At 53.1% G+C, this 17,650-nt stretch overlaps 1 protein-coding gene across 1 annotated transcript in view; it reads right to left on the bottom strand.

Annotated features, from left to right (window-relative positions):
• Positions 1-949: 949 nt before the first annotated feature.
• The window catches only part of TSHZ1 (teashirt zinc finger homeobox 1), a 71,167-nt gene continuing 54,466 nt past the window's right edge, over positions 950-17,650 (bottom strand). The window contains exon 2 of the mRNA XM_031441737.2: positions 950-5,540. Coding sequence (XP_031297597.2) covers positions 2,326-5,540 — 3,215 coding nt within the window. The 3' untranslated portion in view covers positions 950-2,325. The remainder of the gene's footprint in view (positions 5,541-17,650) is intronic.

Genomic DNA, 17,650 nt, shown 5'->3' with positions numbered 1-17,650 from the left:
TAATCACCCAGAAACCGAACCGAAATGTCTACATGGCTGAAGCCCTAGAGGGCAGAGCCCCGTAGACCTGAAAGTAGGAGGCGGCAGCACACGGCCCTGCGTTCTGTGGCCTCGGCACAGCTGGCATCGCTGAGGTGGTCTCCTGCCCTCCTCCTCCCGTATCCTTCAGGGAGGAGGAGCCACCCTCCCCGCCCACGTGTGGAAGGAGATAGTGGAAACAGCACAACTGCTTAGCTGCTTCCGAACAGAGCGCTGCATGTTTGAAGCTTCCTTGAAATAGTTTTATGAAAATTTAAGCAAAAAGTGGAAAAAGAAAGTGTCTTCCCCGTGTCCTCAAGTACTTCTGGGGTGAAGAGGCCAGAGTGCGCAGTGAGCCCCGGACTTCAGGACCCGGGGTCCCAACGCTGACCCGCCCAGAGCCCCAGGGGCCTCCCCAGCAGGGCCCCCCAGTACCTCAGAGCAGCCCAAGTCAGACGGGCCCCCGACACTGGGGGAGAGGGCAGCTCAATTTATAAAAATTAGACATTTTTAAAAGTGCAGAAACCAGGCTTTTCTCTTAGGGGCAATGCAGAACCAGCTCCAAGGCCCCCAGGGTCTGCTGTGAGAGTAGGACCCGCCCCTGGGGCCCCACCACTAAGTCCTGGATTCACTCAAAGGATGACTGTAAACATTTTAAAACAGCACATGAGGATTCTCCCACAGAAGCACCTCAGCCCCTTGACGTACAAACCAGCCAACGGCTACACTCAGTGATCCGGTGGCACCCAGTGGAGTTAAAAAATTTTACTTATCATTTTAAAAGGTCCAACACTTATCTGAAGGAAGCATGTCAGTACACACATCACAAAGGGAATAGAATAGAATCTCTGTTGGTTGATTGCATAAGCGACACCTCTCGTTGCTGAAATAACACCTCAAAGGCAAAATAATGACGACGTGACAATCTGTGTAAATCAAGAACTGCATGTGGGTTTATTTTACATTTGAGGAAACAGTGGGTTTAACTGTGTGAACCAAAAGGTACTGTACAATATTAATGATGGGACGTCAAAATGTATAATTAACAGTGCACTGCTTGCTTTGTTTTCACTTATTTATTTTCGTCTGATATACATGCATCTGGAAAGATGCAGGTGGTTGGTAGTAAAATTTCTCTATTTAAATCAAGCTGCAGGAACTAAATTTTATTCAAAAATTGTGGTTTTACATTATATACACAGAAATTTAATATAAAATGACAATATAAAAAGTTAAAAGAGAAAGCATACAGCCAGAAGGTACAAAGAAAGTTGAATAGATTAAAATGGTACGAGAAGTAACATACAGGAGTTTTTAAGCTGATGCCTGCAATTTACAAGGAAAGGACTCCAACATTTGCCCCATTTTTTTTCATTTACCAATGCAGCACGCATATAGAAAGGTCGGCTTGTACCAAAGCTTACATTTGTAAATAACTATAAACCGCAGTATTTTACAGGAAAAAAGAAAGAGCATTTTTACACATTTTTAAATAATAGCTTGCATACTTTTTTTTTCTTTCTTTTTTTTTTTTTTTTTTTTTTGCCAAAAGTGGCATTTTTCAGCATCCAGAGGGTTTGGGCATAGTGGCAACTGGGGTGTTTGTTGTTGTTGTTGTTGTTAGTTTTTGTTTTGTTTTGCTTTTTGTTTTTGTTTTAAACGTGTGAAGTTGTGGCTTCCTAACACCCAAGTCCTAGACAACTTTCTATCTTCCAACAGCTGCATGCATGCTTCCTCTGCAAACCAGTTCTGCATATAAAAGCTCGTTTTTTAATTATTAAATAAGTTTTGTGTCTGACACAGCTTTTGATCTGAATGAAATGCCTTTAAGCCTTTTTTTCTTTCCTTTTTTTTTTCTTTTGAGTGAAAGGCACAGAAATGCGATTACAGTCCTCAAAGGGTTAAATTTGACACTAGGCGGTTCTCTGACCTTTACTGTCATGGCAACTTTGTAATTTTAGGATGTCTTTTATCACTGTGATTGGTGTCTTTCTTTCCCGCTAAATCAATGTCTCCGAGTGGTGTGCCCCACTATTTCCTACAAAAGAGAACTACACATCAAGGGTGGCTGTTGAAAAAAAAGGTCAGATTTTGACTCATGGGAAAAACAAAAGGGGCGTGCAAGACTGGACGAAGAGCATATAAATATAACTACAAAATACGTGTAAGAAAAACCAAGGTCCAGACAGGCAGGCGGCAACGAAGGGCAGGCTGATTTCGGAGGCTCAGGCCGGGCCTAGTGCAGGACGTCGACGTTTAGTGCAATGAGCCGCGGGCCGCGGGCGCGGACCCGGCGCGGACCCGGCGCTACTGTTTCTCCAGCTCGGTCACGTAGATCAGGTGGTCCTCGGGGGACTTGCCGTGGGTCTTGCTGAGGTGCAGTTTGACTGCGTGCTTGCTCGCGAAAGTCCGGTTGCAGAGCTTACACTGGAATGTGGAGCCCAGGTCGTCCTCGGCAGCCCCCACTGGGCCCAAAGCTTTGTTGGCCAGGACTTTTGGAACATTCTGCTGTTCTTGAAGCTGACTGAGCGGCAGCTTGGAGAGATCCTTCAAGCTGAAGCCTAAGTGCGTCTCTAGGTGATTTATGTACGTGGAAGCAGTTCTGAACTGAGAGGCACAATCGTTGCAAAAGAAAACAGGATGCCCTGTGTCCAGATTCTTCAGGAACTTGGTCCCCCCTGTCCTCCGCAGCTGGTACTTGACGTTGGCCAGCCAGTGGCTGATGGTGGTCATGGAGAGCCCGGTGAACTTGGAGATGTGCACCCGCTCCTGGGGGCCCAGGTCCGACATGATGTACTTACCCTCGGGGGTCTCCCGCAGGCTCGAGGCGAACTGGGCCTGCAGGATGAGCAGGTGCTGGGGGTTCCAGTTGGACTGCCGTCCTTTCCTCTTGTGGACGGGCGACAGCTCATCCAGCGCCTCCTCGAAGCTGCTGCCATCAGCGTCCGACTTCTCCGACACAGTGGAGGGCGTGGAGGACTTGGGGGTCAGCCGGCCGGTGAGGTTCTTCACCATGTCCGAGATGTCCATGAGCGCGCTCTCCCGCAGCGGGGACGCCACGCCGTCGGCCGCACCTGACACCAGGGGCTTGCTCTTGGCCTTGGTCAGGTCGATGGGCTGGTCGCTGTTCTCGTAGTAGAAGCGGTCGGTGGCGCCGGGCTGCTTGGCGGGGGCGGTGGGGTAGGCCGGCTTATCCAGCATGCTGGTGCTGATTTTGTACAGCATGGCCAGCGGGTCCAGCGAGGGGCTCACGGGCCTGGACACTTTGCCCAGGTGGGTGTTCATGATGGACTGCAGGGCGCTCAGCGGGCTGATGAGGGAGGGCTCGGGCGAGTGGTCCGTGATGATCCCCAGGGTGTTACAGCCGTTGGTGACTTTGGCCTTGAGAGGCTCTGTGCCGTTTGGGGTGTGGGCGTCCACCACACCCTCCTTTTTGGCCTTTCCCGCGTCGGCTTCGGGGCCCTTCTTTTGCTGGGGTTTGGGGCCGCCACCACCGCCGAGCTCCTCGGTTCTGGGGAAGTCTTTATTCTCCTTGGCCACCGGGGACGCGGCCTTGGCCACTGGGGATGCCGCCTTGGCCGGCGAGCCCTTCCTTTCCGCCAGCCTCTCCTCCTTCTTCACGACAACCTTGCCCGTGACCTTCTCCACCAGCTCCTCCATGGCCGACACGTTGCTCTTGTGGGGGGGCGGCGTGAGGCTGCCCGGGGAGTGCAGGAGCGCGCCGTGCTCCGAGGACAGCGACTTCACGCTGCTGGCGTAGGACGGCTGCACCTGCACACTCTGCACGGCCGGCAGCGGCTTCACGGTGCCCGGCAGCTGGTAGGCGGCGTGGATGCTGGGGTAGCCGCCCCACGAGGGCGCACCGTTCTGGGCTTTGCTGATGGCCGTGGAGACCGTGTTCTCCAGGGACTTCAGGATGTCCACCCCGCCCTTGGGGCTGTCGTCCAGGTCCTCCTCACGGAGATACTGGTAGAGGGTGGTGGGCTCGAACTTCTCGGGGGGGTCCTCGCCCTCCTCCTTGATCTTCTTGTCAGCGTCCCCGGCCGCCGGCGCCTTCTCCTTCTCGGGCTCCTTCTTCTCCTCCGAGGGGGTGGACCCCGCAGGCGAGTCGGGCTGCTTCTTGACGTGGGCGGCGGGGAGCCGGGTGTGCGTGGTCGGGGGCAGCGGGATGGACTGGATCTTCTCCTCCACCACGGGGTCCAGTACCAGCTGCTTCCCTTTCTTGGAAGCAGAGGTGGTCACTTTCAGGAAGTGCCCGGTGACCATCATGTGGGCGGTGAGCTGCTGCAGGGTGTCGTGGGAGCTGCCGCACTCCATGCACTTGAGGATCTGCGCCTTGCGGGCCTCGAATTGCCAGGTGTAGCTGGCGCCGTTCTGGTAGCCGTAGCGGTTGTTGGGCGTCACATAGGGGTTGGCTGTCTTCTGGTCCTTGGCCGACTCGCTCAGCGCGGCTTCGGCCGCCACCCCAACCGGCTCCGGGGAGCAGGGCGAGGCCAGGTCCTGAAGCGCTCGCTTTTTGGTGGAAGGGACCAGCTTGGTGATGGCTGGCACCGGCTCCTTGAGAGGCACTTTCTGGTAATGCTTTGTCTTGATCATGTGGACGCTCAGGTCCTGCAGAGACTCGAAGGAGTGGCCGCAGTACATGCACTTGAGCACCTTCTGGGCGTCCTCCTTCCCTTCCATCTCCATCAGGGAGCGCTTCCTGGGCTTGGACCACCGCTTGGTCTTCTCGGAGTCCTTGTCCCGGTTGTCGTCGCGGTAGTGGCCCGTCTCGTTCATGTGCACCGTAAGCTCCACCAGCGTGTCATACGCAGCGCTGCAGTCTTTGCACCGGAACTTGCTGGCACCGGTGAACACGGAGCCATACAGTTTGTTGTTCTGCCGGTAGAGCTGCACGGTACTGAAGAGGCTGGGCTCAGGGAGCAGCCCGTAGGAAGACGTCTGCTGCAGCGTCTTGGCCAGGGCGGCCTGATGCCAGTCATACCCCGAGCCGCCGCCACCGGTGCTGGTGCTGGTGCTGGAGCCGGCACCAGAGCTGGGGGTGCTGGCGGTGGTCCCGGTGGTCCCCGCGGTACTGGCGGGGGGCGTGGGGGCGGGGGTGGCGCTCTCCTTCTGGCCGGCATCGCTGTTGCTGGTGGCGGAACTGGACTTCTTCAAATCCAGGGCTAAGCTGGACCAGCAGGACTCGGAGAACAAGTTTGCATACACAGCCTTGATTTGTGCCAAGCTGTCCTGCGGGTAGGAGACGCTCTCTGGACCCTGGGGCTCCTCTTTCTCTTCTCGGGAGGAAGAGCTTTTGAAATGGGCCAGCTGGTCGCTATTCTCACTGAAAGGTGACCCGTAGCCGGCGTCCTGATTGGTGGCTGTGCTGACGGGGGAGTTCTGGTAGCTCTGGGCCTCCTTGATCTCCGTTTCCTCATTGCACACGTAGTCGCTGTCTGGAATGTCCAGGGGCAGCCCATCCTCCTCCACGTTTTCCTCATCTATTTCTGCCGCCTTCAGTTCTTCCTCGGGAACATAAGCTAGGGGAGAAAAATGAAACACAATGAGGAGAAGTAAATCAGCTCCAAGGACGCGGCCTCCCCAGCAGTTAGATGGTCTTTAAAAAGACGTTTCTCAGCCGAGCCCCCAGGCTACAAGGCCACCCCCACCTCTGCACATCCACCCACTTGGCAACCTGGAGGCAGGAGTTAGGTTTCAGCCAGGACAGTCTCCCCCCCACCCAAGTGAATACATTTCAGCAGGAGGGCAGGATCTGCTCCTTCTAAAGACATCGGCTTGGCCGCCACGGCTGGGTGGGTGGGAAGGGGAAGGAGCCCTCCCCCGCCCCCACCCCCTGAGTCTCTTCCTTTCTTAAGTGACAGGCGAGTCCCACGTGCCTCCCGATCAGAGGGCACCTGGTTGTCAACTTCTAGGACAAGATACTCCACACGCAGTGCTATCTGGTTTCCATAAATAAAAATGCTCTTCAATGCCAAGGGATAAAAATATTCTGGTCTCCACTGAAAAGGAGAAGGCAACAAAGCAGCACCAGCCCAGACGGAGCAGAGTCACCCGCAGGGGACCCCAGACCGGTGTCAGAGAGCCACGGTCGGACAAAGCAGCATTACTCACAAGAGCCAAAAGGTGGCGACAACCCAGATATCCATCAATGGACGGATGGATGAACAAAATGCGGTTCTACATACAAGGAAGTATTATTCAGCCTTTAAAAGGAAGGAAACTGACACGTACTTCAACGTGGACGAACTTGAGGATACGATGCTCGTGAAATAAGCCAGACACAAAAGGTCCAATACCGTGGGAGCCCCCTTATATGAGATGCCTAGAGCAGTCAGACACAGAGACAGGAAGTGGAACAGTGGCTTCCAGGGGCTGGGACAGAGGGCAGGATGGAAAGCTGGTGTCTCACGGGTTCAGAGTTTCAATCTGGGAAGATGAAAGGTTCAGGGGACAGATGGCGGGGATGGTTGCATGACCCCATGAATATACTTAAAACCACCAACCTGTGCACTTACAAATGGTTAAAATTGTAACCTATGTGTTACAAATACTTTAGCACAATAAAATTTTCTAACCTTAACAAGGGCAGTAGGATACGCTACAGTGGGCTCCTGTGGGCACATCTGCACAGCAGGTGGCCTCTCAGGGGAGCCTTTCCCAGAAGAAGCTCAGGATACTGACTCCCAAGAACAGGGGGGTCGGAGGGCGTGTAAATCACTGCATGGAATCTGACTTTTTACTGCAGGACAGTTTTGATCCTTTAATATGTGACAGATCTTGTCAGTTCCTAAGGGGACATAAATGCCTGCACCTCTTAACTGATTTGACCAACGTACTTTTTTTTCTTTTCTCTCTTTTTTTTTTTTTTTTTGAGGGAACAAGTAGTGTTCCATTAACTACCTGGGAAATTCAGGGTTAAGATACTTCCAGAAAGGCCCTATTAAAATGCACTGATATGACCGGAGAGGGTGTCTCATTAAATAGACTCACTCATTATCACATTATCAGAGGCAGACCCTGAGGGAAGGTGGCAGAGAGCCGCACGTTTTCAGAGACAGTGACGGAGAGACAGAGAAGGAGGTGGTGGCCCACGGGCGCCACATGAGTGTCAGCAGCCAAACACCAAGGGCTCCAGGCGCTCCTGGGCGCAGGCCCGACCACCCGTGAGCCCAAGCGCACGCTCGCAGGCACAGCCGGCCAGCGACAGCCGTTCAGCTGGGCCCCCCGGAAGCCCTGCCCCGCCTGCCTCCCCGCACGCGGCCGCCCCCACGCCCGGCAGCGGCGGCATCGGGGGATCCCAGGATGAGTGCCCTCGTCTGCTCCCAGCTGAAGGCTGATCTGCAGTCCACCGACAAGTCCGGGAGCTCCAGGCCACTCGTCCCGCGCTGCAAGCGTGAAGAATAACCCACAGCGGGAGACAGCGGGTTTGCGCACGGCCCGGGTGCCGCGCTAGGTGAGGCTGTGGAGACCGAGGGCCGCGCTCAGGCACATCTCCGTTTCCTCCGTGACCACTAAAGGCTGAGGATGGGCCTGGGTCTCAAGGGCTCCCGGCTGGGATCCCCAGCCCGAGGGTCCCACCAGAGAAGCACCGGCCACTCGCACCACCTTTGAGCGAGCCCTGCGTGCCTGGCAATGGCTCTGGCCACAAGGCCCACCTCTGGACTCTGATGGTGACACTTTCAGCTACGGGGCGTCCTGGGCAGAGCCCGTTTGAAGCCGGAGGCACCAGGTCCCAGGGTGCTGGCCTGACTCCAAGCTGTCCCAAGGGGCGCTCTGGCCCCAGGCCCCTCGGCACTGCCATATTCCAGGACCACAGTACAGGGTGTCTATTAGACTTAGTGGAGCCATCTTTATGAAAAGAAGACCCAAGCCCAGCAACTGACTGAAAGGAAATGTGTTTATCTGGACCAGTTTGGCTCAGCTGGGGAGCCCGTCACTGTGGGCCGGTTATCGGCGTCCCCTGTCCGGGCGGCAGCTGTCCATCGGCTGGTCCAGCCCCCTCGATGGACTAAAACCAGGGCCCCCGTCCGCCCGCGGCAGGCCCCCGTCCATGCATCCTGAACAAACAGACCGCCCCCATCTCGCTGTGGAAACACAGAGAGGGGACTTGCTGCCTTTCCTCCAGGGTGTGTTTGGTCCCCACAGTCCTCACCTCAGGGCATGCAGCGGCACGGACATGACTTGGTTGGCATCGCCCGAGTGCACGCCTGTGTCCCAGCAGAGTGGAGTGTCCTTGGACCCGGCTGATCAGTCCTGGGCCTGTCCTCCTCCCGACACGGTCCAGTCTGCACCCAGGGTCCCCCGGCTGAGCTAAAACGCCTTCATAGACAAACAGGCCCACAGCCCCAGGGCAACGGTTACTACTGGCGTCGACAGCACCCCCAGAGCAAACCCGTCTGGAACCAGCGCAGCCCTAATTCGGACCCCCACACCTCTCACCAGAGGTTGCAGCAGCCTTCCAGCTGGGCCTCCTCCCCCTGCCCCCGTCTTGCCGGGTTCCTCTTCTGCACTGGCCCAGAGGTTCCGCTGGAAGCAATCCCTGGGCTAATATCTTTGTTCAAGTCCACAAGCTCCGCAGGGGGTACAAATCCCCATGTGGACCCCTCCCTCCTGCCACCTGTCCAGCCCCCGGTGTCCCCCCACCCCCGTCCCAGGCAGCTCCTCCCCAAACCCCGCTCTCCCCTGGGGATGCTGCTGGTCCTTCAGGGGCAGCTCAGATGTCATCTCGCTGCTGATGCCCCTTAATCCCCTCTCAGGTCCACCATTCCCCGCAGACACAAGAGATGTTTCCCTGTCTGTCCTCGTAGTCTGAGCTCTCTCCTTCAACCAAACTGCTCTGCGCCACCCCGTGCCCCAACTCAGGCTGGACATTTTCATTTCTTCATCTCATTTTAACCCTCACAGCCCTTCAAGGTAGCATCCTTGAAACGCCCATTTGGCAGATGAGAAAACTGAGTCTTGGGGAAGTTGACCGAATTCCCTAAGGTCACACAGGAAACAGACAATGGACTCGGGATTCAAATTCGGGCCACCTGAGTCCAGCTGGAGCGAGGTCAGTCCACCGTCGGGACGATGTTTCTTTCTCTCGCCTTGTTAGCACCTCAGTGCCAGCGAACACCTCCAGAAAATGCTTATGAATGAATTCATGACCCAAAGTAATTCTGAATCAGTAGTTAGGACACGTCTCATGTGTCTGTCATGCTGTTACAAACGAGAGAATCTCAACGAGGAAAGAGTAAAAGGAGAGAAATGTTTAAATGTTAACACCCTTTGGCCCAGTCATTTGACTTCTGGAAGGACAGCCACAGAAGAGGGTATGAAACACAGAAATACAGGGAAGATGTCGTCATGGCATGATTCTGCACCCCATCTGCCACCGTCTAAATCCTCAACAATAATTGGTAGTTAAGTGATTTGTAGTTTATTCCTATGATGCAATATTATTCAAACACTAAAAACTATGTTTCAGTGACCAAGGGACAGTCATTAAATGGAAAAGGCAGAAGACAAACCTATTCACCATATAATGGAAATAATCCTTTCCTTCCAGATAACGAGTCTATGGGTTTGTTGACTGAAGTGCTGTTGATAAAACTCTTTTTTCAAAATCTTCTTCAGTGTTTTCAGTTCAACAAACATGGATGAGCCATTTCACACCCTTTCTAGAATAAAATAGCTGGAAAACAGCCACTAGCTAGATGCCTGGAATTAGGGGGCTGGGAAGGGGGGGCCCAGCCTGGGGGGTGGGAGTGTGGGAAGGGCTTTGTTTATTTTTAGATTTTTTTTTGATGTTAAAAAGTGACAGGCAGGGAGAACAAGGAAGGGGTGCAGATGGTAATAGGGTTCCTGTAGCAGGGATTTTGGGGGGCTGACGGTCTGACCCCCACATCAGCCCCCTCCATCCTCCTCTCAACCCTGCTCCTGCATTCTTTGCAGCCCCCCAGCCCGATCTCCACCCAGTCCTCCCTGGGGAGGGAGCTGCCGGGCCCTGCAGACAGGGAAGCAGGTGGCAGGCCCCTCCTGAGACCCTCAAACCACCAGCTCCAGGCTCAGGAGCTCCACCGCTTCAGCCTCCCGCCAGCGCGGCCCCGCCCCTGCTGAGACTTCCAGGGTGTCTGTCTTGTCACGCTCGGTTCCACGGCATCCGTCCTGATAAGACGACACTCTCTGGCTGTTTTACTAGAATCATGTACTTTCAGCCCACTGTAGCTATTTTAAAATTTAAATTTTTTTTTAAATTCTTTATTTTTTATATATATTTTTATTGAAGTATAGTCAGTTTACAGTGTTGTGTCGGTTTCTGGTGTACAGCACAGTGCTTCAGTCATATAGGAACATACATATATGTTTTCATATTCTTTTTCATCATAAATTACTACAAGATATTGAATATAGTTCCCTGTGCTATACTGTATAAACTTGTTGTTTATCTATTTTATGTATATTAGTTAGAAATTAATTTTTTAACTTTCATCTACAAGAGGCAGGAGGAAACACAGACCCAGGGAGCAACGGGGGTGCCGTCTGTCCTGTGTCCCCACCCGGACGCCCTTCTGACCCCAGAGTAGCTTTCCTCCTTGGATGAACTGGGCCTGGTAAAATCACCTTTGGAAGGAAGCACACCCACCTCCCCAGGTGTCCCACAAGCACATCCCACCCGTTCTAGTGGCCTTCAGGCCACGTGCTGGTCCTTGTCACCCTACTCTTCAGCCTCATGGCCACGTGAGGACGCAGACGATGAGACGGCCACGGATGCTAATGGAAGCAAGGGATTCCCTAAAAGCGATGCCCAAGCCCCCTCCCGGCCACCCACCACCGCTCTCACCTTCCAAAACTGGGCTCAGATGGAGCATGTGTGCGTCCTGGAACCAGACCCCTCAGAAGGATCCAGAATCTACTGGGTTTCATTTGAAGAGTTTGGACCCGATGCAGGAGGGAAGGCTGGGTCTCACAGGACAAGGGCTGTGCAGGTGGAAATTCACAGACCAGACCCCATTGTGCCTGGAAACAAGACCCCTGGGCTCCTGGCCTCAGTGCTAGGCCGGGAGGGGGTCCTTTGGTTTTGCTATGTGGGTATCAGGGAGGTCGGGGCCACACAGCTTTTCCAGACACGCCCCCCCCAGGTACTCCGCCCCTCACAGCAAGTGAAGGAGTGACCCCAGGTGTGTGTGGGGGTGGGAGGAGGATGAGATTCCACCTGCTCGTCCCCGTGGGGTCCAGGCAATGGAGCCATTGTAGTGGTTCCCTGCTGAAGGAAGGACTACTGTCATTATTGTGACCAGAGGACAGACAGAAGGGACAGACTGATGGAGACCTGGTGACCCCCGCACCCCACACTCACTCACTCAGTCCTCGGGGCCTCAGGTTTCCCAACAGCTGGTGTCTTTAGGGGCCATGGGAAGTATCCATGGAAAAGGCAGCCCACAGCCATCCGAGGGCACCCAGCTCAGCCCCAGGACCCACAAGCCATCGCTTCCATCATGTACATGGGGACAAGAGAGCAAAAGAACACGCCCTCGCCCCTGTGAAAGTGGTCCCCGTCCCTAACCTCCACTGCTGTGTAGATGGGGATCAACAGATAATTGGGGAAGTTAGCTCCTTAACTCCTCCGTCACTGGGGTACCTGCCTCTGCCCTCCTGCGGTTCCCTTGATCACAAGCGCATCGCAGGGCACAGAGCAAGGAGGGGAGGTGGGACGTACACGGAGAGGTCCCCGGGGCCAAGGGGGAGGCGAGGGGGAGGTAGGGGGAGGTGAGGGGACATACATGGCAAGAATCAGGCCGGCAAGCTTGATTTCTCCAAGCTCTTTTTTCCTCATTAGCAGATAAGTGAGGGCGAGCTATGACTAAGGCAAATGGAAACTTACAAATGACAAGGATAAACACAGGCCTTCGGTCCCTGCTCGGGTACCGGCTTACAGTCAACACCCAGCTTGGCTATTGTCTTGCCACCTGGTGAAACTCTACAATCGCACCAAGTTACGTGCTGATCTACAGCGAACAAGGTTTCAGACCAGCAAACGTGATACCACCAACAGATGGCCATTATATCAACATATATTTACTCCAAGGGGCCGGTTCACAAAGGGGGCTTACACACACCTAAGTGATCCATGTACAGCTCCAATTCGTTGTAAAATTCTCGCAAAACGCACTGTCTTCCAGGTTTATCATTGATCCCTTGCAAAGTTAACTTCCCCTCTGTGACAGGCAGCAAGTGGTTCTGATGGAAGTTAGCACATACGGGGGATAAAAAATGCAGACAAAGTAGATCCAGGGCAGAGCTCATTCCTTCCTACTCTGAAAGGGCATGAAAATCCAAGCGGGATAGATGTTAATTTACCAACCGAAGTTCTGATTTTTTTCTGGGGCGGTTCACACTCTGCCAAGCAAATCAGAAAGGCCACTTTCTGCGCTGATGTGAAAGGAGCAAGTGTTCTTCTATCACTCTGGCAAATTCTGGTTGTCCGGAGCCAGGTGCTGATGTACCGGTGTTTGCTAAACCATCTGACTGATAACAATTATTCCTTTACCCAACAGAGGCCGTTTTTTTAGAACTGTGTAGTCTGTAAATAAAATGGCCTACGGTTTTTACCCAATTCTACTTTTAATTAGAAATCCACAGGTAACTTCCTTAAAATAAATGGAATGTCCTCCTCTCCTCCTTGCCCCAGAATTCAATTTCAGGTTAAGTGAGGAAGCAGCAGCCTCCTTTCGGGCCCTCCCGCTCCTCCCAGTAGCACATCAGGGATTAATCTTCTGTCTGGAGTTTGTTGCAGTTGCAACAATGTAATTTAACAAGTGGGAAAGCATGAATGAGCGCTTAAACCTCAATTAAAAAGACCAAAAACTCTCTGATTTTCAGCCACATCGGGAGGAAAAAGAAGAGAAAAAAATACATGAGAATCTTGAAAAATTTAAAGGGAAGTTAAAATGAGAGGGAGAAGAACAAAAAGCAAACCCTCGTACCAGCCTAGAAAACACGCAGCTGTTTCGCTGCCGACGGACTGCATGTTAATATACAGGGCAAACGTTCTCTTGTTCCACAAATTAAAAAGCCAGCCGTCCCCAAGACGTGCACGGCCGGTGCCCAGCCCGGGGAAATCCGCGGCTTTGGTTACTGCCTCCCCATCTGAGGAGGGACGCCACGCGAGTCTGATGGGTCTGGTCTGCAAACCAAATATTAGCAAATTAGGTCCAAAACACCAGGTTCTGACCTGGTAACATCTACCCCATGAAACGAGAAAAGACTTTCATAGACGGAGTAGGATTCCCCCTGACGGAGGACATTTAGAGAGGAGGCCCTGGCATGAACTACCTCTGCCAACGGCTGAAACAACAACAACAAATGTAGCTCAGCAGAAGCCGCACTCCCCCTCTGATGACACACCACCACGTGAGCCATCGCGAGCACCAAGCGTGAGCGCCCCCAGACCTCCTCCCCGGGACCACTGCGCACACAGTTCAACAGTTCAGCGCAGAGGAGTGAATTTCTGCAGGCCTTCCCGGGGGCCTCCGAGCACAGAAGGGAGGGACCAGGGCAGAAGGGGACGTTCAGGCTCTCCGAGCCCCCCACGGGGCTTCCGTCGCAGACACGCGTCTCCATCTTCAAATCCAGCATCCTAGTCTCATAAACGCACAGGGTAAAAGAGGAGAGACGGGAACATCAAGTCTTGGGGGACTGGGGTGTGGATGTGACTAGGGCAGGGCACACACCTGCAGGTATCGACGACACGTCGACCGTTAACACAAGTCAGGAGAATTATTATCTTCAAAAACTGGAATGCTTAATACAAGGTCACACACACCTGACTTTCTGAACCCCCCCCCCCCAATAACAATAACAGTGCCTGAGTCAGTGGCAGCCACACTCTCAGATCAGAAAGCATCATTCTCGTAGCATAATGATCAGGTTTGTTTTCATTGTTACCAGTGAATTCTCATAACTGCTCCCTTGGATGCTTTTTTAAAAATGTTGCCTCTGCAGAGGCAGAGAGATACGGACAGACAGACGCAGAGACAGGGAGGGACATAAAAACGCCTGAGCTTCGACAGGCGTTACTTGTCAGGATCTTTTGTTTTCATCATAAGCTACAATTTTCTAAAAATTCATACGGGTACAGATGTACTAAAATACATGAAAATCTTTGTAGAAATTTGTATTTCTAGTGCTGAAGCCTTGAGAACAATATACTTCAGGGGGTGAATGAATACAGTTTTTTTAGCCTAAAAGATCTGGTTGTGAGCAGCAACTGAATCACAGGAAACAGACTCGACTCAGTGCTGTCGCATTTTCTCCCCTAAAACCCTCGCCCCCCCACACCCACCGCGCACTGTCGGCTTCCCTCTGCCATCACCCACCCCACCCCCTGGAAATCTGATGAATGAGTAAGCTTGAGGATGGTAACTGCAGGATAAAATTCTCCTTTTACAATTCCTGCCCGAAATAAATGACATTCTTCCCCATCAAATAAAACAAAGACTCCCAATCACCATTTCTGCTATTTCTTTTTGTGTCAAAACAGCCTTGCCATCACTCCCCCACCACCAACCCGCCCTCCCAAGCCCAGCACGTGGCATGGAGGGTGACAGGGCCTGTGGGAGGACCCGCAGGGCAGCCGCACATGCCAGCACCGCAAGGCAGGCGAGAAGGAACCACCAGGCTCCACGTGCGTGCGTGCGTGTGGGCACACGTGGGTGTGTGAGTGTGTGCAGGTGTGAGAACACAAAATGCAGAATACGTAGGCCCCATCACTCCCAAATGACAATGAGACAACTGCATCTTTCTTTTTTTACTGGTCAGTATTATTTTTTTTCTCATTTTTTAAATTGAAGTCTAGCTGATTCACAATGTTGTGTTGGTCTCTGGTGTACGGTGTAGTGATTCAGCTACACATATATATATTCTTTTTTGTTACAGGTTACCACACACGATCGACTACAGTTCTCTGTGCTGCACAGTAGGACCTCGTTGTTTGTCTGTTCTGTACATAGTAGTTTGTATCTGCCAATCCTAGACTCCCAATTTATCCCTCCCTCCCCCCTCAGCCCCCCCTTCCCCATAAGTTTGTTTTCTGTGTCTGTGAGTCTCTTTCTGTTTTGTAAATAAGTTCATTCGTGTCACTTTTTAAGATTCCACATGTAACTAATATCACGTATTTGTCTTTCTCTGAGACAGCTGGGTCTTATGGTTAGACTTAATGTTTTCAAAAAAATTAAATCTTGCTGATATTTTTTGTCATAAAATGTGCCTCCTTGCCAAAGTGTCCCCAAAGATGTGCTGTCATCTTGAGCAACACGGACCCCCGTGCCTTCAGATGCAAGCGGACCGACGGCAACGTTCGCGGTGCCTGCTCCGCTGCCTCCGACGTCAACCCCGGGGCCCCGGCGCTCTACGCCGCAGGTGCACACACACTGTCTGAAAACATACTTTCATCTCACATTGGAATTCTATGACGAGGCACACACATCTTACCTTCAGCACATGGGATAAAGGTTCTATTTCTCAAATGGCAGCCCAGCTTTTTTGACGCCTCTGTTTCTTCAAAGACGTCACGATCTGCCCTGTTTGACAGTCACTTTGAGATGGGCGAGGAGGGACAGCTGCGCTTGTTTAGAAATGGCCAAATGTAGTAACGTTCCAAATCCCCTAGAGTCTCGAGAGCACTGGCTCTGCGCAATTAGGTTTGTATTCCCCAGCCCCAAGCTGTGTCTTCCTCTGCACCCCAATTATGTGCAAAATAAGGGTGTTTTCCTGAACCATCCTGTTGTCTATTCTATCGGAGAAGAACGTTCCAGAACTGTGCCTCCTCGTCACCGTTGTTCCTCGGACATAAGTGTGATTGCCTTCCTGAGAGAGCAGAAGCAACCACAGAAGAAAGGCTTTCCCCAAAACGCACTTTGCCTTCTCCAAGCGAGCTCAGAACCGAGCCGCGCCGCCCTGGGTCCTGGAGACGCGCGCGCCCGCAAGGGGGCCAGCACACCCCCTGCCCGCGCCCCCCGGACCACAAAGCGCCCTGCTGGAACCGGAAAGCCGAGTGCTCGCAGGGAAAGACGTCAGGGCTTGCCATGCCCCACAGTTTCAGTATCTGGAATCATTCAGATATTGGCATTTAATACAACGGGCTGGCGAACTAAATGTTTCCATTTTTAACTCGCTCGGATTTTAAGTCAGATCGTCCGGAGAGGACGAAGGTGGCGATACCAGAAAATACCACGTGCATTTCAGTAGGAAAACCTGCTGAATAATCCACATCCATACCCGCGATTCCCAAGGTTGGCACAGGACAGCCGGCGTACAGACGCATCCTCCTGCCAGAAGTTCTGACTACCTGAAGCAGGGTGTCAGGTCCACGCCGCCCAGCAGAAAGCAACGGAGTTCCAACTGGGAAAGAAGTTTCAACCAACAAAATGGTTCTTCAGGGGGACAAGGAAGGGAGTAAAATGACTCTTCCGGCAGAGAGAAGGCGATTCTAAAAGTGGATCGTTTATAATTACAGGAAAATTACGAGAAGGCAGGCTCTCCTCTCTCCAAGCGTTCCAGACAGGGTTCTAAGAGATGTCCTGAGACCAGCCTGGGCTTTCCCAGCTGAAGGTCACCCTGGCTGGCGACCCATCAAGGAGGAGAAAAGCGCCTGCTCCTCCTCGCCCCCCGCCCCCATCGCCAGGGACGCACGGAGCCTGTCGCCAGCAGAGGCCGCGGGGGCCGCGGGGGCCGCGGCGCCGCGCGCGGGGCGCTCCGCCGGGATTCTGACCTCCCGGATCTACTTCTTCCTCCTCTTCCGGCCGAGGAACTACACGTCCGGGCTTTCTCATTAGGGCTCCCATCACCAAAGGGGGTGGAGAGGAATCCGTCCAGGCCCCTCCCCGCTCCACTCTGTCGAGATGATTTCATTGAAATGTTCATTTCCACCCCTGCTGGCAACATTCGAATGGAAGTATTTAACCTGTTTCCATTACTTACACAAATGACCGTGATGGGGTGGGACAGACGCGAGCACCATGCCACATCGCTGACTTCTCCGCATTCTTTACCGGAAGCGGGAGGAGGAACGTCCCTAGACCGTATTATCCAGGCTCAATAACGTTCTCTCCGTTACCAGATTCATTAACTTTGTGCATCTGCATTTCACTTGCTTTTGTCGTGAAAATTTCCAGGCTGGTTGGACTCATTTAATTCGGAGGAGAAACCTTTGCCCGCGATGATGTTTTGATCAGGTGCACTAAGGGGGGGGAGGGGGGGCAGGAAACACACCAGCGAACAGGAAACCACCTTGTCGAAAATGTTACCTTCCCCACGTGAATGATGAGAGAGGAGTCAGTTAACGATGCCGGTGCTCAAAGATGGCTGTCACTTCAGATAGACACCAGCACGACTCACCTAGACAGGTGACACTTTGGTGCAGCTAAATCCTGCTGCATTATTGAGCACCTGGAGACGGGGACGCAGGCAGACTGCGGGCCCGGCGTGCCTGGGGCACCCGGAGAAGTGAATTCAGCAGGTGGATGGATTTCACTCTTCATTTGCATCCTGCAGTGAGGCTGGAGACGCAGTCTCTGGGCTACAGACATGGGAGAGGGGCTGAGCCACAGCCTGGGCTCCAGCCTCGGGCATTTTCCCATTATTTTTC

The sequence above is a fragment of the Camelus dromedarius genome, chromosome 28, assembly GCF_036321535.1.
Source record: "Camelus dromedarius isolate mCamDro1 chromosome 28, mCamDro1.pat, whole genome shotgun sequence".
Taxonomy (NCBI): Eukaryota; Metazoa; Chordata; class Mammalia; order Artiodactyla; family Camelidae; genus Camelus; species Camelus dromedarius.
This window is presented reverse-complemented; position numbering and strand designations above follow the sequence as displayed.